The sequence below is a fragment of the Phyllostomus hastatus genome, unplaced genomic scaffold, assembly GCF_019186645.2.
Source record: "Phyllostomus hastatus isolate PE091 unplaced genomic scaffold, TTU_PhHast_1.1 phas_scaffold_182, whole genome shotgun sequence".
Lineage (NCBI taxonomy): Eukaryota > Metazoa > Chordata > Mammalia > Chiroptera > Phyllostomidae > Phyllostomus > Phyllostomus hastatus.
This window is the reverse complement of record NW_025334013.1, coordinates 21,333,809-21,356,003: the sequence shown is the minus strand read 5'-3', so window position 1 is coordinate 21,356,003 and position 22,195 is coordinate 21,333,809. Positions and strand designations below refer to the sequence as shown.

The 22,195-nt window shown below is 45.4% G+C and overlaps 1 protein-coding gene across 2 annotated transcripts in view; it reads left to right on the top strand.

Annotated features, from left to right (window-relative positions):
- Window positions 1-22,195, top strand: part of CSMD2 (CUB and Sushi multiple domains 2) — a 550,409-nt gene that overhangs the window by 504,996 nt on the left and 23,218 nt on the right. The window contains exons 52-56 of one of the 2 annotated variants that reach the window (XM_045858971.1): window positions 610-783; window positions 2,086-2,259; window positions 8,137-8,310; window positions 11,032-11,220; window positions 18,778-18,951. In XM_045858971.1, coding sequence (XP_045714927.1) covers window positions 610-783; window positions 2,086-2,259; window positions 8,137-8,310; window positions 11,032-11,220; window positions 18,778-18,951 — 885 coding nt within the window. Of the gene's footprint in view, window positions 1-609; window positions 788-2,023; window positions 2,260-8,136; window positions 8,311-11,031; window positions 11,221-18,777; window positions 18,952-22,195 lie in introns of both variants that reach the window. The other variant, XM_045858969.1, reaches the window with a different exon arrangement.

The following is a 22,195-nucleotide window of genomic DNA, read 5'->3' as shown; positions in this document are numbered from 1 at the left end:
GCTTCCCAGCACCTGCTATGCAAGACACCGTTGTCTTGTCACTCAAGCGCAGAGCCCACAGAGGAATGTAGTCATGTCGGTGGCAGAGCAGGAGTCAGGAGCTCACGCCGATGAAGCGGTTCACATTCCAGTGTGGCCTGGGCTGCGGGGCCCCACCCCTGTGCCGGCCCGTGGCTGTCTGCAGGGCTCCGTGGAGGGGTGCGAGGCCGCTGCCCTGCTCGGCAGAAATGACCAGGGAACTGATTTGCCGTATCTGCTCTGAACGCCGAGGAGCACACCACTGATCCACCGTTTCTCCAGTCCGGTGCTTCCTAACCCAGGCGCACCTCTGAGCCACCTGAGCTGTTTAAAAACGTGTGTGCCTGGGCCAGAGATGGTGAGTCAGGGGTCCAGAGTGCAGCCTGGGCATTTTTAAAGCTCCTCAGGTGCTCCTGGCAACACCTCCAGTTGAGGATGGCTGCTCCAGTGTAACGTCACACAGGTCACTGTCACGACCCGTGTTATGGTCATGCATTCCAGCAGAGTGAGGTCAGACAGACCCCGTTTTCGTCACGGTCTTGCCAACCAGAAGCAGCACGTGTCTTACTGAGTGTTTTGTTACCTTTCCAGTCATCTCCTGCGGCGAGCTGCCCATCCCGCCCAGCGGGCACCGCATCGGAACGCTGTCCGTCTATGGGGCCACGGCCATCTTCTCCTGCAATTCCGGGTACACGCTGGTGGGCTCCCGGGTGAGGGAGTGCATGGCCAACGGACTCTGGAGTGGCTCTGAGGTCCGCTGCCTCGGTGAGTGACCTCCCCAGGCCCAGCCTGCCCGTTCTCCCCACTCGGGATGAGTTAGATCTTCCCAAAGCAGGATCCCAACCTCAGAACAGTATCATTTTACCCACTGTCACAAAATGCTTAATTCAAACACCAGCTATGGGGCATCTCCCTTGACTAAAACCCTAAACTGGCTTCTCCTGGGGCACCCAAAAGAATGAGAACCTCTTAAAGTGTGACGAGACAAACCTCTGAGGGGTTCTCTTTCTGATCAGAAAGACGGCTTTTTCTTATTGGCCCTTGAAAGATGGGTGAAGCCCCAGGCTCCACCGTCAGGGCAAGGCACAGAGACACCTCCCTGCGGCATGTCTGAAACACCCTTCGTATTTATGTTAGCAAGTGTTACATGGACATGTATTTTACATATGCTGTATGATATAGAAATATATTTTTGTCGCTTGCTTATTCTATACAGTATACACACACACACACACACACACACACACACACACAATAAGCTATGATAAACTCATTTTTAAAAACCTGGCTTACAAAGAGTAAAGTTATTATTTCCTCCATGGTTAATCCATCCTCTGCCTAAACCTTAGATACGAAGGTTCTCTGTCCTCTCCTTTCTTGGACCCCTCAAGTGCAAAGGTGGGTCCCAACTACACAAACCTAACAGCATAGATTGGATGATCCATCCACAGTCAACAGTATGGTCCTCCCACCGTCTCAGGCCCCTGTTGAGTTCACACAGAGCCAAAGGAAGCTGCTGGAAATGCTAGGAATATGCTCTTCCCGGGTGCCATTTAATAAAATAATTCACCTGGGTTTCCACTCTCTGCGTGCCTTGCCTCTCAAGGAAAAGGAAGCATGACTTTAGCCAGACCACCTGCTTTTACATGGCTATTTTTAACCAACGAGGCTTCAGCTGCCTTACTGTACACTGTGGTGCCCTCCAGTAAAGGCACAGTAAACGCCAGTTGCTGAGAATGGGGCTGGGGTGAGGGGTGCAGGGAGGTAGCAGTGACCATTTCTCCCAGCGTGTAGACACACACTAAAGGTCAGAGATGGATGCCATGTAAGATGCAGCCTTGGGATTTGGGGTTGCCACGTCTTCAACACCATTGCTATCACGTCTCGGATTCCTGAAGTCACTCCTCGATGGATGGCTGCTTTCCAGGGGAGGTGGGAACTCAATGGGTGGTTGGGCCCTTGGTCCTCTTCCCCACCATCCCTGTCTCCTCCAATCCTGACCAAGCCCCGCCTCACTTTCTGCAAACTCCTCCTTGATTTACACTCTTTTCTCGTCCCCCATCAAAGCCGGACACTGCGGGACTCCCGAGCCCATTGTCAATGGACACATCAACGGGGAGAACTATAGTTACCGGGGCAGCGTGGTGTATCAGTGCAACGCCGGCTTCCGCCTGATCGGCATGTCCGTGCGCATCTGCCAGCAGGATCACCTCTGGTCGGGCAAGACCCCTTTCTGTGTGCGTAAGTATGTTGCCCACTCTCCCTAGTCACGGCTCAGATTCGACACAGACCAGCTCCCTTGTTCTCTTGATCAGCTTAGCTAGAGGTTTCCGCATACTTTTTTCAAAGATGCAATTATTACATCTGTTGTTTTTAGTTTTCTTCATATCACTAATTATTGCTTTCACCTTTATTATTTCTTTCCTTGTGATTTCTTTTGGTTAACTCTTTTGTTCATTTCCTATCTGTTGAGTTGGGAATTTAATTCACCTAATTTCATTCATTCTTATTGACCGTCATGATGTAAATGTTTAGGACTGTGAAATTTCTTTTGATCACTACTCCAATGGTATTGCAGTGACTACACTAATTCATGTTTTATTATTTAGCAAAAATTTGGCAATTTTGGTATTCATTTCCCCTTCCACCCAGAAGTTTTTAAATAGAAGAGTATTTTGTAAAATTCCAGGTGAAGGGCCTTTTTAATTTTTATTTTGTTATTTATTTCTAATGTTATTGCATTAAACGTAGTCTTTCTACTTCCCTGGCCTTACTGATGCTCTGTTTGGGGCTTACTGTTCTATCAGTTGTGTGAGTGTTCCACGTGCATTTGAAAGGAAAGGGTATTAGAGCGTGAAGTTCTATGTGTAGTCACGAGGTGTGCCTCATGGATTATATTGTTTATGCCTTTGTACCCCTATTTATTTTTTGTCCGTTTGACCTGTTTTGTTCTGAGAGGCCTTTTTTTTCAAGTTTTCTATTGTTAGTGCATTTCTCTTTATTTTCCCCTGCACTTCCTGCAGTTTCTGCTCCATAAAAAATAGTTGCTGTGTTATTTGGTGTGCAGATAGAACTATTATAGCCACATTTATGATTGTGACTTTAGCCTTTAAAAATGTCTTCCCTATCACTCTTAATATTTTTGACTTGAATTGCCCTGGGCCTGATAATAGGCTTACAATCCTTACTTTCATCCTTAACATCTAAACGGCATTTTGTTCTTATCACATTTTAATGCCGTTAGCCCCCCGATTTTCTCATTTAACCATTTGTTACCTAGTTTATCCATTTTTTAAAGATTTTATTTATTTATTTATTTATTTATTTATTTAGAGAGAGAGAGAGACATCAATGTGCGGTTGCTGGGGGTCATGGCCTGCAACCCCAGCATGTGCCCTGACTGGGAATCGAACCTGCGACACTTTGGTTCACAGCCCGCGCTCAATCTGCTGAGCTACGCCAGCCAGGGCCTAGTTTATCAATTTTTAATAGTGCCCTTTGACCTCCTCTATGGACTGCACAGCGATCAACGAGCCTGTTGCGATCAATAAACCTGTTCTGCTTTTCTTCCCTCGCCCCTTTCTCCTTCCACATTTGGTTGCATTGTTTCTACTTTGTCAGAACATAAACTGTTTATTATATTGTTTATGCAATATCATTCTACCCTTTTCCCTACCTTTATTTTACTCCCAGATCTACCATTAAAAATATCAAAAGCTCACCAACGCTGCTGAAGTTTTCCTGCTCACCTCCTGGCTGGGTCCAGCTCAGTCTCTGGTATAATACATTCTTCAACAATGCCTCCTTTGCCTAGTGTCCCCAAGTTCTTCCATGTATAAAGTTGTTTATCTGGCCTTAAAACGTGAAGGATAGCTGGATTTTATATAAAATCATTGGTCACTATTTCTTTCTTTGACTTTCTTAAAAATGTTCTTTCATCATTATTTTGCTTTGCATGTTACTCTGAAGAGTGCAAATATTAGTTTATTTCTGTTGCTCTTAGGAGGTACTTGGTGGCTTTTCACAGGGCCCTGATAATTGTTTTTTCTTTATCCTTAAAGTCTAATATTTTACTTGGATATGCCCCTGTTTGCTGTTCAGAGACCATTTCTCCAGGTATGCTGTGGACCTCTGAATATGGAGATTCAAGTCTTATTTCTGAAACATGTTCTTGAATTGCAGTTTTAACCACTCATTCAAGCCCACAGCTTTGTTTTCCTTCTAAATCAGCTCCCATTATGTGTGTGTGGAAATTTTTTTGCCTGTTTTCTATTTCAGCTTCTTTGTCTCTGATTAATTTTACTTCCTTTTGTAATCCTATTTTAATTCCCTTGGTATTTGCCTGACTTTCCTCAGTACCTCTCAGTAAATTACCTTTCGATAATCTTCTCTCTCTCTTATAATTTAGTCTTTATTTCTGAGATAATTTTCTTTTTCTTTAAGTCTTTCCTGCATGTCATCAATTATCTTTTCATTTTCTCCCATGTTTTGTCCATGTCTTGTTTTAGTTTTTTATTTCCTGATTTAAAAAACTATTTAGTTTTATTATTTCCTAATTCTCAAGATGGCTTTCCACATCTCCAAATACTTGTGTGTTAATATTTAATTCAGTTTAGACTGTTGTTAGAGCTGCCTTAGGTTTCATGTATTTCGTTTTTGATGAGATTTTCATCATCTGAGCTGCTTTGATTTCTTTTGATTTCCTTTTTGTTATTGCTTTATACATGTTTAGGCTGATGGTTTCTGTTCCTTTTGTGGCTTAGGGTGGTTTGCAAAAGCACCCCCTTCCATCAGTGTAGCAAAATGTGATAGTTTTGTTTTTGTTTTAAATTTATTTTTCATTTAAATTAGTTGGCATACAGTCTTTTATTGGTTATATTAGTTTCAGCTGTATAATATAGTGATTCAACATTTTTATACTTTACAATGTGATCACCCCACTAATTCTAGTAATTACCTGTCACCATATAAATTTATCACAATATTATTGAGCCTTTCCACCCATACCCTTCTTCCTTCTGGTTACCATCCCTTTGGTTTCTGTTTCTATGAGTCTGTTTCTGTTTTTTTGTTTTGGCTTATTTCTGTTTGTTTTTATTTAGATTTCATATACAAGTGAAACCATATGGTACTTCTCTTTCTCTGCCTGACTTATTTCATTTAGCACAATACCCTCTAGATCCATTTATGTTGTCACAAATGGCAAGATTTCATTCTTTTTTATTGTTACATAATATTCCATGGCATATATATGGCATGGCATATATCTCACGTCTTCTTTATCCACTCAGCTATCAATGGACACCTAGGTTGCTTCCAAATATCAATGCAGTTCCTATCAAAATACCAATATCCTTCTTCTAGGAACTAGAACAAATAATTCTAAAATTTATATAGAACTACAAAAGACCCCAACTAGCCAAAGCAATCTTGAGAAAGAAGAACAAACTTGGAGGTATCATGTGGCCTCGTCTCAAGCTATACTACAAAGCTCTAACAATCAAAACAGTATGGTACTGACACAGGAGCAGACACCTAGATCAATGAACAGAATAGAGAGCCCAGAAATAAAACCTTGGTTATATGGCCAACTAATCTATAATGAATAAGGTAAAAATATACCCTGGGAGTAACAACAGGATCTTCAATGAGTGCTGTCAGATACGCTGAACAGATGCATGTTTCGTTTTCTAATAGAAGGCTTTCTTGTGTGTGGTAAGGAAAGGCTGCATGTCCTCCATTTTGTTTGTCTGTTTCTCATTTGTCCTTGCAGGACCCTAAATTCTCTCCCTTTTGCTTCTTTTCCCCAGTGTTACCCAGTCTGCAGAGGATGTCTTTGCTCTCTACCTCCCTCCTGTCTTTCTCCTTCTCACATTCCCTTTACTTCTTTGCCTTTCCTTTCCTCTAGCAACATCGAGGAGAATCACACCCACTTTTAGGTCGCTTCCCTATAGTTGTTGTATTCCGATGTACCTGAATCTTTCTCTAGTGTGCTCCCACTTGAGATGAACATTTTCTCTCTAGCAGTGATTTGGGACCAGCACGCGATCTTCCCCGGCTTCTCTGTTCTCTTTCCATGCAGCCTTGCTCTGCACAAAGGCTTGAATCAGAAGCATGAGAAACAGTTCTGCCTAGGTTTAGTGTTTGTTTTTCTCCTTACACATAATTTAAAGTTTATAGCATTCTGTGTCTTCTAGTTATGCTGCAGGCCCACGCTTTTTACAGATTTATTTGTTCTTCTTGTTAAACTGCATTTTTTTAATTTAGGTGACCACCTTATTCTCAGCTGCCTGCAAGTAATTTGGAAAATTCTTTACTTTTTAACACTCCCTAAAGTAAGCCTTTGTGTAAATTGCAGGATTTTGTTCTTAATTTTTGTAAGGCCAGATTTTGCTTTTAATTCTTTTTCTTCACGTGGCTCCTGTATATGAGATAGAACAATAAAATAATGAAACTTACTCAATAAGCAATCCATTAAAATTGGTCTTAATAACTTCTGAAGTATCATGGATATGGACAGCAGTGTGGTGACTACTGGGGGGAAGGGGGTATAAAGGGACTAAGTGGTAATGGAAAAAATACAATAAAGATTAAATTAAAAAACTATAAAATAACTTGACAGATTAAAAAAATAAAAAATAAAATATTCAGTTTCCTGAAAGCAAGGCCCGTCTATATTCGGTTTGTCTTCCAGATGCATATAAAGAAAATATATTTGGTTTCCTCCAGGAGAGGAAAATTCATATGCCTTCAGGAACTTGGCACAGAATGTGTGTGAATAGATTGAGTTATAAAGAAACGGGAAGGATGGAGTCTAGAATTAAATGCAGAACATCTGCCTAGAAGATATTCTAGGCCTGGCCCACACTGAAAGGCTGTGTAGTAAAGCATTCAGACAGGCAGACCCGGGACCCAGGTTGCCCGGGTTCAGATCCCAGACCCGTGACTCTGTGGCGCATGGCTGCATGACTGTGGGTGTGTGAGGTTATCTCACAGGGTCTCAGGGTTCTCATCTATAAAATGCAGACACTTCAAAGAGTATTATGAGGATGGAATAAATGAATCCGTATAAAATGGCCAGAACAGTGAACCCTAAAATAAAGTGGTCAGGACAACGCCTGACGCAGATGTGGAGCAGATGCTGCTGTTGTCGTTGCTGTGACGATGGCGAGGACAAGGACGGCGGTGGGGGTGCGTGGGACGGAGGGCTCAGCCCAAGTGCTCTGGGACCAGCCTGTGGGCACCAGGTCCTCTTCTTCCTCCCTGCCTGTGGCTGAACACATTATAAAATAAAACAGAGACATTGGTGGGTGTCAAAATATCACCTTTGCTACTAATAAACGATTCGTTGGATACCATAGCTCCATGCAAAAGCCAAATGGAGTCTACTCAATGAACCCCAGAGCAGGGTGGGCTCACATGCAATCAGAGGCAGTACCACCCTGGCAGAGGGAGGGGGCAGATGCCTCTTCCTTTTTGGGGAGAGCAGTGCCCCCTACGGGCAACTGGGTCCCCAGAGGAAAAGGCAGAGCTGAGCCAGATGAAGCAGATGGGCTATCCGGTGTGGCCTGGGGCAGGGTTGGTAAAAGAGCACAGAGAAAGGCCAGGAATCACACCATCTGAAGTCCGTCCACATGGAAGGAGGGTTGTGTTCTCCCAACAACTGTGGCTTCCTGGGCTTGGCCTCAGCCCCTGGTCTGGCAGGATGACCAAACCCTCTGCCTGGGCTTGGTTAGCATTGACTCTGGCTCTGCCAAGACTGGCCCAGGAACTAGGATGGCTCTTGATCAGCTGAGGGTGGTTGTCAGTGTATCTAGCAATGAAGAGGGAGAGGGGGAGCCACGGGAACCAGAGGCAGGACTGTGTCCCTGGATGACAGAGAACTGCAGTCCCAGCCTGCGTTCTGGGATGTTCCAAGCTGTGGACATGCCTTCAAGGAAAAAGAAGTGTTCCCATGAGGATTTCAGGAAATAAAGGTTTTATAGCAGAAGAGACCAAAGTTAGACTTAGAGCTGAACTTTACTGATGGGCATGAGACATACCACGTGAGAGGAGGAGGAGGAACATCTTGGGGTATGGAACACCAGGAGGACTTACCTATCTCTGTTTTGGTTACAGCAATTACCTGTGGACACCCAGGCAATCCAATCAATGGCCTCACTCAGGGCAACCAGTTTAACCTCAACGATGTGGTCAAGTTCGTTTGCAACCCTGGATACATGTCTGAGGGCGCCTCTAGGTCCCAGTGCCTGGCCAACGGGCAGTGGAGCGACATGCTGCCCACCTGCAGGAGTGAGTCACCCCTCCTCTCCCGCTCCCCTCCCCCGCACCTCTGCTGTCTGTGGCCCAGTGACGTGTGAGTGGAAGCCATGGATTCGATCCTGGAGTTATTTTGACTCAGACAGGGAAGACTTGGGACAGAGAAGGGTCATAAATGGGGGCTTCCTAGACACAGCCATGTAAAATTTCATCACAGTTACATCAAAAAAAGCAAATGAAGTTTCATACGTCAAAATAGAAGTCAAAAGTAATATTTTTGTTTATATTTCATAAGCCAGTAATTCATCATATACAGCCCCATTCTTGATGAAGGAAAAAAAAGCAGAAGCGTTCAAACGAAAACTAAACAGCACATAGGGGTTGGGTTGAAGCGACAGAGGGAAGAAAAGAAACCAAGGACTCAAGAGGCAGATTCTGCACAGAGGACATTCCAGCCCCATCTGGACTGTTTGGGAAACAGCTGCTGAAACTTTTGGAGGTCTGTTCACAGCAGTCAAGGGCAAGCGGAGCCGTCTGCCTCTCACCAAGAAAGGCCAAGTCGGCTCGGTGACATCTAAGTGGAGAGTTAGAGTGGGCTGAACACGAGAGAGCCCGGCCCTGACCCGGAGGTTGATCAGATCTTCGGGGTTACGAGAGCTGAGATCCCCTGGGACGGTGGCTCCTCCCGGCCGCGTTCAAGGGGCGTGGTGATTGGCTATGCAATAGGTCACAGCTCACTTATTACTGATATTGAAGGACCAAAATTTTCAAATGATTTTTAAAAAATAAATTAAGTCACATTCACCACTAATCCTCAAATCACATCCCTCTCTTAACGTTTCAAAGATACCATTTGAGTGAGAGAGGGTCCCACAGAACACAGGGAAGATGGCCAAGACCTCGCTTCGTGCCTTCCTCCCGGTCATCCACATGGGCAGGAAGAGCTGAGAACTGCAGCTTGGGGGGTTGTCCCATGTTCCCTTCTCCCCAAGAACTGTGCTTCGTCTCCCAACACGCGGTGCAAATTCTCCCATGCCTTCAGCTCCAACCCCTCCTGCCCACAGCCGCCAGCCTGGAAGTCAGAGGGCAGGGGTAAAACCCTTAGAAACCATGGCCTCCGGTCCTACTCCCCTCTAGCCCATTCTCCACCCTGACAGAGCAGTCTGTTTAAAATGCAAACCTGATCAAGTCTCTTCCTGTTCCAACCGCCTTCCCAGACTTCCCCCTGCCCTTGGGAGAAATACTCCCGGGGTTTACAGGGCCCCCTGGGGACCCAGTCCAGCCTCATCCTCCTTCACCTTGCCTGCTCCCTGCCTCGCTCTGCACTGGGTGCCAGCCACACTGGACCCCTTCCGTTTCCTACACCTGCCCTGCACCCATGCTCCCACAGGGCACTCCCAAACGGCTTCCTCGCACGAGGTCTCCCTCCTCAGTCCCCCTCGCCACTCCCTCTCTGTCACCAAGAGGCAGTTGAAATGTTGCTTTCTCCTGGGAAGCCTTTCCTGCCCCACCCTCTGCACTGGACTTTCCTGGTCCACGCCCTGCTCTGATGCTCTGCTCTGTGCTTCCAGAACATTCTCTGCTGCCCCTATCAGAGCACTTATCAAACAGCATAATCGCTTGTTTGTTCTTCTCCCTAGACCAGCAGTTCTCCTCAGGGGATGACTGTACCCGTCCCCCTGCCCCAGCAGGGGACAGAGGTCTGGAGACATTTTGGATTGTCACACTGGAGGCTTTCTGTTGGCATCTGGTGGGTGGAGGCCAGGGATTCTGTTAAACATCCCACAGTGAACAGGACCGCCCCCCACCGACAAAGAACCATCAGCCCAAATGCCCACAGTGCCGAGGCAGAGAAACTCCAGGTTGTAAATTCTGCGGCGTCCTCACTGCCCAGCACCCGGCTTGGCACTTGGTGCATCACAGTAAATACCATGAACGAATAAATGCCACTCACTTGTTCTGAGATTCCAGCCTCTCTGAGCCTCAGAGACACGCATCAAAGTAAAAATACCTTATACTTTAAAAGCTTGTCAAAACTTTAAAATACCTGCCCTGATGCCTGAGATTCAGGCAAGATAATGAATGTGAAAGTGTTTGGGAAGCAAAACATTCATGAGTTATGAATGATACCGTCATTATTCTAAAACTACACTCTGATTTTGAGTTAAGCTGCTTTGGAAACACTCGAACATTTAAAAGTCAAATGTAGCCCCCAGGACATTAATCTCTCCCTGGAATACTCATAAAAGAGATTAAAAGTGTTTCCAGCAGAGGCCAGCCCCTGCTCAAGTCGGCTCTGATGCATGGGCCTGCAGCTGGCGAGCTCTGCTGCAGGAGGCTCACGTGCCTGGGATCAGCCCCTCGGATCCAGGCAGCCATGCCCGTGAGGGACTCAGGCGTGCAAACGTCCCAGTCCTGGCTGACACCGTGTGCAGTAGACATGTGTGCAAGGGAGCACTGAGGAGGGAGAGGTAACCAGTCAGAGAGGAGGCGGGAAGGCTTCTCGAAGGGGGTCATGTCTCGCTGGACAGGCAAGAATGAGGCCCTCAACCAGGGGATGAAGGGACGGGGAGAAGAACCAGCCTCAGGACCAGCTCACCCTCCCGGGCAGGATCTGCTCCGCATTGCCTGTTTTGGTCTGGAAACGTTGCTGTACTGGGATTCCATGCCTGGGCTGGGCTCCTGAGTTCTGGTTTACAAGGATGTGAGGGTGTGTGTAAGTAGTCTGACGCTGACTGTCCCGTTCCGTTGCAGTCATCAACTGCACAGACCCCGGGCACCAAGAGAACAGCATCCGTCAGGTCCATGCCAGTGGCCCGCACAGGTTCAGCTACGGCACCATGGTGTCTTACCAGTGCAACCACGGCTTCTACCTCTTGGGCACCCCGGTGCTCAGCTGCCAGGGCGACGGCACGTGGGACCGCCCCCGCCCCCAGTGTCTCTGTAAGTAGATGTCGCAGCCTTCAGGATTCTCTTTCTTTATAACTCACTGCCTGGCAGACGCTGTCTCCTACTGCCCCCTTCCTTGCTTTTTGGGAAAGGCAGCACAGTCCTTCCTTTGAAGGCCTGGAGCTGGAATGCCATGGGCTCTCGAGGCCGGCCGACATGCAGCTGAGCCCTGGCCTTGGCACGCAGCAGGCTGTGTGATCTGAGAGAAGCCCATCGACCTCTCAGAGCCTCTGTGTCTCCATCTAGAAAAGTGACTCTGATCCCCTATTCCGTGGGGTTACTAGAGGATTAAATAAAAAATCCATGAAAGTGCCCAGTATACTATCTAGCACCGGATAAACAATAACTGCTTTAAATATTATTAGGAAAAAGTATGGGGGCAACATGTTTAAAAAACAGGAGGGAGGGGAAGTGGTCAGAATCTTGCCATCTGGTTATAGCCTCTTATATCCCTATGAGGAGAAGCCCCTTGGGGGCCCACTCTCTCCTCTAGTTCCTGGAGTTGAATCCTGTGGGTCACTCTCTCCCCAGTCTTCCTGGGAGTGGAGGTAAAGATGCAATCCAGGGGTTAATGGGCAGTAGCCCTCCAAGAGCCCACTCAGATTGTTGGATTCCCCACACCCGCCACCCCCGTCTGCAGGACTCCACCTCCTCAGGCGCCGGTGCCTCTAGGTGTGCGAAGAGACTGGGGCAGCTCCTCCCTGCCCAACCTTATCTCGTTTGAGGACCCCAACCTGGCCATCCAGCTCCTTCCATAACTGATGCATTGACTGGCAAATTTGGAAATGGGCTGCCACCTGCTTTACAGTGGTACCAGCTGAGGTTCAAAGCACATGGTGGTTTCAGATTAATCTTCTGGTAAAAGGAAGCTTTAATTATATTAAAATTACTCATCTATATGAATTTCTTGCCCAAAGCTTGTTTGACCGGATGTTAATACTGCTATTGAAATAATTAATTAATATACAATTACGCTAATATAATGAATGACCAGCTTCTTCTGGAAGATTTAATCCATTTGCATTTTTCCTTCCTTAGTGAAGGATAATTCACATGCCATAAAATTCACTCTTTCAAAGTCTATAATCGAATGATTTTAGTGTAGTCTCGAAGTGGCGCAGTCTCGCCACCATCTAATTCCAGGGCACATTCCTTCCGCGCAAGGAAACCTTTGAGCCTTCCCTTCCCGTTCTCCACCACCACCGCTCCGTCCACCGGCGGTCACGGTCTGCTTTCTGTCCGTGGGCATGCCCATCCTGGACATTGTATGCAAGTGGAATATTACATGTGGCCTTCCGAGACCAGCTTCCTTTACTTAGCATAAGGTTTTCAAAGTTCATTCATGTTGCAACACTTATCAATCCTTCATTCTTTTTATGACCAAATCCCGTTCCATTGTACAGGTGCATCACACTTTGCTTATCCTCCCTCAGCTGGTAGGCATCTGAGCTGTTTCCACTTTCCGGCTGTCACGATTAATGCTGCCCTGAGCGTTTACGTCCAAGTTTCTGTGTGAACGTATGTTGTCGGTCCTCTTGGGTACACACCAAGGAGTGGAATTGCTGGGTCACACGGGAACTTTATTTTTAATGTTTGGAAGATAACTGTTCTCCAAAGTGTCTGCGCCATTTTACATTCTTACCAGCAGCATATGAGGGTTCCACTTTCTCCACATTCTTCCTCATGCATTGTTCATCTTTTTCATTATAACCATTCTAGTGGGTGTGAAGTGGTATCTCATTGTGGTTTTGACTTCCATTCCTTAGGACATTGAGGACTTAGGACATTGAGCATCTTCTTGTGTGCTTCCTGGTCATTAGTATCTCTTCTTTAGAGAAATGTCTGTTCAAGTCCTTGGCCCATTTTTTGAGTTGCTTGTCTTTGTGCTGTTGAGTTTTAACAGTTCTTTATATATTCTGGATGCTGTACTCCTACTTGCAGATACATGATTTGTTAACATTTTCTCCCATTTTATGGATTATCTTTTCACTTTCTGAATAGTCTCCTTTGATCCGTGAAAGTTTTTTTTATTTGTAATGAAATCCAATTTATTTACTTTTTCTTTTGTTGCTTGTGCTTTTGGTGGAATATTTAAGAAACCATTGCCTAATCCAATGCCACCAAGATCACCTCCTCTGTGAACAGGCATAGTTTTACTTCTTCCTCCAGACTGGATGCTTGGTACATCTTTCTCTTACCCAATTGCCTGGCTGGAACTTCCAGTACACTGTTGAGCAGAACTGGCAAGAACAGACATTCTTGTCATGTACCTGGTCATAGGGAGAAAGCTTTCTGTCTTTAATCATTAGGTATGATGTCAGCTGTGGGTTTTCTCGTAGGTTCCCTTGATCCCCTTGAGGGAAGTTCCCTTCTATTCCTAGCCTGTTAAACATTTTCATCACAAAAAGGTGCTGGGTTTTTGTCAAATGATTTTTCTGAATCTATTGGGATTATCATCTGGGGATTTTTCCCCCTCATTCCATTATTATGGTGTATTATACTGATTGATTTTTCATATGTTGAACTACTTTTGTATTCCTGGAACAAATCACACTTGGTCACGGTGCATAATCCTTTTATCATGCTGCTGGATTTGGTTTGCTAGCATTTAGAGGATTTTTACAACTATGTTCATAAAGGATATTGGTCTGTAGTTTTCCTTCCCTGTGATGTCTTTGGCTTTGGTGTCAGGGTTATACGGACATTGTAGAATGAGTTTGAAAGTGTTCTCTCTCCTGGTTTTAGAAATAGCTTGAGAAAAATTGGTGTCATTTCTTCTTTAAAAAGTTGGTAGAATTCAGCAGTGAAGTCAACTGGTCCTATGCTTTTCTTTGATAAAAGTTTTTGACTATTGATAGATTCTACTTATTTGCTATAATTCTATTTAGATATTTCATTTCTTCTTGAGTCAGTTTTGGTAGTTTGTGTGTTTCTAGGAATTTTTGTCTATTTCATCTTAGTTATCTAATTTGTTGGCATACAACTGTTCATGTTCATAGTGTATTCTTTAATCCTTTTTATTTCTCCAAGGTTTGCTGGTAGTAATATTCCCACTTTTATTCCCAATTTTAGTAATTTTAATTTTTTTCTCTCTCTCATCAAATTTGCAATACATTTGTCAATTTTGTCAATCTTTTCAAAGAACAAACTTTTGGTTTTATTTTGTCTACTGCTTTTCTACTTTCTATTTAACTTATCTCTTTATCATTATTATTATTCCCTTTCTTCTGTTTCCTTTGGGTTTAGTTTGCTCCTCTTCTTCTAGTTTCTTAAGGAGGAACGTTAGGTTTGGGATTTGAGATCTTTTTAATGTTGGCATTTACAGCTATAAATTTTCTTCAGAGCACTGCTTTCTCTGCATCTCCTAAGTGCTGGTATGTTATGTCTTCATTTTTCACCTCAAACTATTTTCTAATTTCTCTTCTGATTTCTTCTTTAACCTCTTAGTTATTCAGGAGTCTGTTGTTTAATTTCCATATATTTGTGAATTTTTCAAATTTCCTTCTGTTGCTGATTTCTAATTTATTGCACTGTAGTTGGAGAATATACTCTGTATGATTCCAATCTTCTCAAATTGTGTGGCGACTTATTTTATGGCCTAACATGTGTTCTAGCCTAGAAAGTGTTCCACGTGCACTTGAGAAAAGTGTGAATTCTGCTCTTCCTGAGTGGAGTGTTCTGTAGCTGCTTGTTAGGTCTAGTTGGCTTATCATCTTGTTCATTGTATTTCCTTGTTGATCTTCCGTCTGGATGTTCTATCCATCATTTAAAGTGAGGTGTTGAAATCTCATACTACAATTGTTGGTTTGTCTATTTCTCCTTTCAATTCTGTTGGCTTTGTGCTCCATGTGGTTGGTGGATTTGTTGTTAGGTGCATATATGTTTATAGTCGTTACATCTTCTTAATGGATTGGTCCTTTTATCTTTATAAAATGCCCTTCTTCTGTCTTGTAACAATTTTTTGTCTTAAAGTTTATTTTGTCTAATATTAGGATACCCATCCAGCTCTTTTTTTGGTTATCATATGCATAGTATATCTTTTCCATGTTTTACTTTCAATCCATTTGGGTCTTTGAATCTAAGGTGTGTCTCTTTCAGACAGTATATAATTGGATCATATTTTTATTCATTTTTCTAATATCTGGATTTTCTGTGTTTAATTCTCATTTAATGTAATCACTGATAAGAAAGCACATGGAAACAAGGATCATGTGGAGAACAATCATGATTTCTCAGTTAACAGTGAGAGCCAAGTCATCTCGCAAGTGAGTCAATTACAGTGCTTTAAGGGCAAGTTCCCTTGGAGTCATCCTACTCGGTGTGAAGAACTAATTCTCCTATTGACTAGGTCTGTGATCTTGGGGAAGTTACTTTTCCTCACCATGCCTCATTTGCCTCCTCAGCAAGACGGAGATGGAAATGGTGCCTACCTCATAGGGCTGTCTTAGGAAATAAATGATGTAATGCTTGAAACTCATTCTGTCAGTTATCTATTGCTGTATAACAAGCCATCTCAAAACTTAGTGGCTTAAAATAGCAACTGCTTTTGTTTGCTCACAATTAGGTCAGGAATTCAGGTAGAGCTTAGCAGGCATATTAGTTGGCTACACAAGAGAAACAGAATCAATAACATATCTACACATAAAATAAGGAATTGGATCATACAATTATACAGTCTTAGAAGTCCCAAGATTTACATTTGGTCAGCTAGGAGAGCAGATGGTGTAGTTTCAGTCTGGGTCATGAGCCTGAGAAGCTGGAGAGTCGATAGTGTAAGTTCCAGTCCAAGCCCTAGTCCAAGAGCAGAAGAAAACTGATGTTGCAACTCAAAGACAGACCAGCAGAGAGAGAGAAATCTGTCTTACTCAGCCTTCTGTTCTATTCAGTCCTTCAAGAGATGGGATGAGACCCACCCACACTGGGGAGAGCTACCTTCTCTACTCAGTCTACCTCTTCAAATGCTAATCTCATTAAGAACCACACTGACAGAATAGTGTTTAACCAGCTACCTGGGCATCCTTCCAGCCCAGTAAAGTTGACACATAAAATAAGCATCACAGCAGGGATAGCCCACCTGTGCCACCTGCAGCTCAGCTAGGACTGGAGGAGCCAGGATGGCCTTGCCTACATGTCTGAGCCCTTGGGACCACCTGTCCTCCTCCTTGTGGCCTCTCTCTGTGTGACCACTCCAGCAGGACAGCTTGGTCATGTTTACTTGGAGGCTGAGTTTCTAAGCAAAAGAGGAAGTTATAAGATTTTTGAAGGCCAGAGCTGAGAATTCCCAAAACCTCATTCACCAGTCTGTTAATCAAAAGTCATAAGACCACCCCAGATTCAAGGGGAGGGACAATAGTAGACTCCACCTCCTAGAATGGGAAGAATGGCAAACACGTCCAGGGACGGGAATGATTGTGGGGACCATCTTTGCAGACAGTATACCACAGTCAGCCCTTGGGAGACCCCAATTCACATTCTTCCACATGCAACATACAACCCCTCCCCATCAAGACCTCCAAAATCATATTCATTTTATTTTAGTAATCTATTGTGTAACATATCACCCCAAAGTGTAGGGGCTTAATGTAACCATTTTCTTGCTTATAATTAGCAGGGTTCAGTGAAGACACTGCATCTCTACTTCATATGTAGTTGGCTGTTGTGACTTAACTGGGACTAGACAACCCAAGATGGTCTCAGTCACGTCAGGGAACTTGGTTCTGACTGTCAGCTGGGGGCATTGTGGTTGCTCTCCACATGGTCCTTACCTCCACGTGATTTCTTACCATTCAGTCATCCAGGCCAGACTTGCTTACCTGGTGGCAACAATATTGCAAGAAAATGAAGGCAGAATCCACCAGACCTCTTAGGCCACAACCAGTCGAATGTCATTTTCACCACATTCCAGTGGTCAAAGCAAGTTGCAAGGCCAGTTCAGACTCAAAAGGGAGGGGAAACAGACTCCATGCCTCGATGGGAAGAAGTGTTAGCCGTAGTCTTTGCAGCTAATCTACCACAAGCACTTCGGAAAGTGTTTGGCATACATCAAGCCCACAGTGAAAAGTGGAGATGCTCAGGACCTATTCATACCATTCCTGTGCCTGGCCAAAATTCCATCATTGGGACACATTTCATCCCTTTGGTCACCTCTCCTGGTCAGTGTCCATACCATGTCCTATCTTCTTTCTGGGTAGAAGCAATGACTACAGGTATCTCTTACCACACCCCAAGGCTTAATCCATCCAAGTCATTGTCATCTCTTCTCAAGCTGCAGCACCCCCTGATTCTTGCCCCACTCTGGGATGTTCTCCACACAGTATCCAGAATGGTCTTGTTAAAGGGTATATCAGATCCTATCACTCCAATAGCATCCCTTTGTGCTCATAATAAAATCCAAATTCTGTGCCATCATCTCATCTGGCTCCTAGCAACCTCTCCACCCTTGTCTTCTTCCATTCTCTCCTTGCCCTTTCTATTCCAGCAGCCCTGACCTTCTTGCTGTTCCTCAGGCACACCAAGTTCGTTCTTGCTTCTGAGCCTTTGTGCTTGATGTCCCTCCCCTCAGAATGCTCTTCACCCAGACCTTACATGGCTGGCCTCGTCACATCACTCAAATCACTGCTCACGTGTCACCTCTGAAGAGAGCTTGTCCCTGACCACCCTGCTCAAAAATATCCCACCCCTGACACCCTTTTCTTGACACAGCTTTATTTTCTTCATAGCACCCCCAAGAATTGCCTATTTATTTTGTTATGTATGGTCTCTCTTCCCCACTAGAATATGAGCTCCACAAAAGCATGGACTCTGTTCTCCCAAACACATAGAACAGTGCCTGGCACCCAGTAGGCACTCAGTAAATATGTGTTGAGTAAATGAAAGAACCTGAGGTCAACCCGTGGCAAGAACAGTGGGAAGGCAAAGCACAGTGACCTTGACAGCATCACCCTGCCCTAGCCTGTACACTTCATCTTTAATCTTACCAGTGGTTTTCACAGTTACACTCCGGTGATTCAGGAAATGGAACTTACAGACTTAAGGTGCCAAGTTGAGGACAATGGATGCGGGCCACTATAAGATACAGCTGGAAAAGGACTATAACTGGCCCTCATTTTGGAACCTGTGGCCTGTGCAGTTAGTCCTAGAATCACGATTGCCCATTTTGTCTTACATATACTATGCGTACCACCTTTGGGCCAGAGATGCCTTGGGTATGTCCTACAGCAGTGAGGAAATCAGAAGAGACCACAAGAGGAGGGAAAGAAAAGAAACAAATGGGATTACATACCTGCTTCCTGCTGAGCAATTTCACACATATTATCTCTGCAACGCTTAAAACAAAGGTGTCACTCTTCACTTCACTGATATGGAAACTGTACAGCGAGATGGGTAGGCCCTGTCTGCTGATGTCAGGTGGGTGTGCCAGCAGGAAGTGTGCTCCAACAGACACCCAGGGTGTCTTCCTCGCTGCCTGTCATCACAAAAAGCCTAGTATGTGTCGTGTGATGACAGTCTCTCCTGAGGCAGAATCACTAAGATGTTTGCTCTTCCCCACAGTGGTATCCTGTGGCCATCCCGGCTCCCCACCCCATTCCCAGATGTCCGGGGACAACTATACCGTGGGCGCGGTCGTGCGGTACAGCTGCACCGGCAAGCGGACTCTGGTGGGAAATGCCACCCGCATGTGTGGGCTGGACGGGCACTGGACAGGCTCCCTGCCCCACTGCTCAGGTATGGGGCCTGGCATGGGGGAGGGGTCCCAAGGGAACACTTGGCTAATGGGAGGCGGACAAGCTCCCAGGATGTGAGTGTGATAGAAGGACAGGAGGAAAACAGACCTTCGCAACCCTCGTCTCATCCCTAACAGGCAGAGAGAGCACAGCTGTCGGAGGTCCCAGCTGGACTTCCACCCACACTGATCTGAGCCCAGCTCCAGGTTCTGAGCCCAGCTCCGGGCCCTTAGTCAGTTCTGGCCAAGTTCTTGCAGCCAAGAGACTGCAGACTAGGGAGGATACAGCTATCCTTGCAGTTTGAGATTCCCAGATGATCCTGTCACCCAAAATGTAGGGCATTTTCCAAATATGGAACCAGATATTTGTTAGGTTTCCCCAAGAAAGATAAATTCTCAAAGCACTAGCCACTGTTTCAAAGGGCTGTTGGCTGCCCTGGATAATCCCAGACATATCATTCTATTACCCTCCAGGACTTTTTGGCCTCTCGCCTCTAGAAGTCTCATTAATCACCCAGTTCATGACCTTGGCAGGACTAGGTATGAGCCACGGGGACTTCTTTACCCTGCAGTAGAGGAAGGCCAAGTCTCTGGGTTCCTCCCTAACTTCCTTCTGCTTGGACTTCTGGTGGCAGTGACATGGGGAGAATGGCATGGGGAGCACAGGGGTCAAATGTATTGAGGCCACCTGGGTTGTCCACAGAACAAGTTCCAGGAGGAGGAAGAGCCATTCCAAAGAGGAAAGGCACACATTTCCCATCCAACGCCCTTCCAAGCCAGCATTTGCCCCCCTCTCTTCTGTGAATAATCCGTTTGCATAAAGCTTCTCCCTCTGGAAACTTCTCTAGCACATTGGGCTGAGGGTGCTCTTCAAGTCTGTTTGATCTATTTGGGGGATCTTTGTTCTCCCTGGGAAAGGGAAGCGCAGGGTAGAGGAGACGGAAATGAGACAGAAAGCCCTGAGCATCTCCTCCCCATTAGCATGTGCCACATACGCGTGCACGTACACACACACACACACACACATACACACACACAGCCATTCTCCCGGCCCATGGACAGAACCCAAGTCTTTTCACTAAACTCAGATTTCTCTCCTTTGGAGTTGTGTTAGCAGAGGCTGGAAAATGACCTCTTGGAAATATTACAGAAACAGTTCTTGTCTGGAGTTGAAAACTAAGCTAGAAAACCTCTAAACCTTGTTCAGCCCTGAGATGTCATAATTTCGTGACTTCCTAAGTGCTGGTCCTGTGTGCAGAAGAAGGGCCTCTTCCTTGGCCACATCAAAGTTAATAAGGGAGACTCAGAAACAAGCTGACACCTTGGGAGCATGAAATAGTAAGGAGCAAGGACGGACCCTTCAGAGGACGTGGACCCTACACTGACAGGTATCCTGCATTCAGCCGTCTGAGTTCTGATGCTGAGTGTTGGAAGGCAGTTAGTGGTCTCATTTCTCCTGTGTACCCATCAAGGATGACAGACACTTAGGAGACCAGAATCCTGGACAAAGCTTTCCTAGGGACCTCCAAGGATGGGATTAGGAGGGATTCTGTGAATGCCAAGGCTGAGGACTGCATGCCTTAGATAACAAAATAAGGGATGAGAATAGGAGATTAGGAAGCAATGCAAGGTGTGGTGTGCACTAAAGGGTAGAACGTAATGCCTCCCTTCCTGAAACTTACAGACGGCATCTTTTGCAACAGCATCTCTTGCCAGGCCTAAGAAATACACCAGTCAAGAGTTCCGAGGCAAATTTTTGAACCTCATTCTATACAATCAGTGCATTCAAATGATGCATAACAAAAAGTCCTGAGTCCTTGAGTCATAAGTCCCTAGGCCATCAAGGACATGCAAAGATTTCTGGCACGGGGACATACTTTGGGAAGTTCATCGCCCACCTCGGCAGTGCCGTCATCTTGCGGATATGCCTCTGCAGTGAAAGAGTCAACTGTTGCCATCTGCCCCCATGACACATACAGTCTTCTGTCCCACACTCCCTTATGTCATTGACACACAAGCTCCAAACACTGCAGTGGGGACCATTCCCTCCCATGAGCCCCCAGGACTGGAGAGCTGCACCCTTGGCCTGTTGCGTGACAGCGCCAGCTCCAGTCGAGGTCAGCTGGCCAGTGCAGGAGTTCAAAGACTCACCATCGGGTCTGCCTTCCAGGGGACACACTGCTGCCTGTTGCATGAGCTACAACCTAGAAAACTTCAAAAGATAAGAAAACCTGGCCAAATGCGATGGGCTCTCTTTTTTCCAATGTTTGACTTGAAGGTTGAATGAATCCCCCATCCTTGATAGGGGGCAGAATGAGGAACGTGGTATTCCCATAGTCTGAGACTAAAATGGAAAAGGACCTAATTCCAGAATTGAGAGGAAGAGACAAAGATGGTACATGATGGTTTATACATGACTTAAACGTTTCTTAACTTCAACAAAGTAAATGTGGCCACACAGACATTACCATGTGATGCCCACACTTGTGGGTCATGAGGAGTTGCATTCCACAGCAGTTAGAAATCTGATCTTCTCGTGCAGTTGCCATGCATTCCTTACTTTCCCTCTTCCTTCCCATGTTAACCATGGCCTGTTCTGGTCCAACGATGTCCTTGCACATCTCTGCAGTATGAGGTGTGTTGGCTCCTACAGGCTCACTATCTTATGACTTTGTCTCCTATTCTCTACCCTCCTCCACTTCTTGGGTAGGTTTTCATAATATCAGAAGCCAGATAAATGCAAGAATGTAGCATGGTGCAAAGACAGAATGAGCTGAGAGGGTCTGAGACATCTACTCCAGAGCCCCACCTGTATTGCATAATTTGTGAACAGGAAATCCTCAGTTGAAGGATCAGGAATCAAGCTGCGCTGTTGAGAAGGTGAAGCTGTGCTACGGAGTTTGGACTCTATCCTCTAGGCAGTGGGAAGCCGGCCAGTAGAGCTGCTTCAGCAGAAAAGAAACAAGAGCCAGATGATGGGTGGTTGTTCCTTGTTAAGAGTCAAGGATATGTGGAAGATGCATTAGAGAGAGAATTTAAGAGGAAGAGACATCAGTAAATGAGTGTTTTAAAAAAATGTGCATTTACCCAATGGAACGCTACACGGCAGAAATAAAGAAGGAACTCCTACCCTTCACTACAGCACGGATGGAACTGGACAGCATTATGTTCAGTGAAATAAGCCAGGTGGTGAAAGACAAATACCGAATGATCTCACCTTTAAGTGGAACCTAATCAATAAAGCAA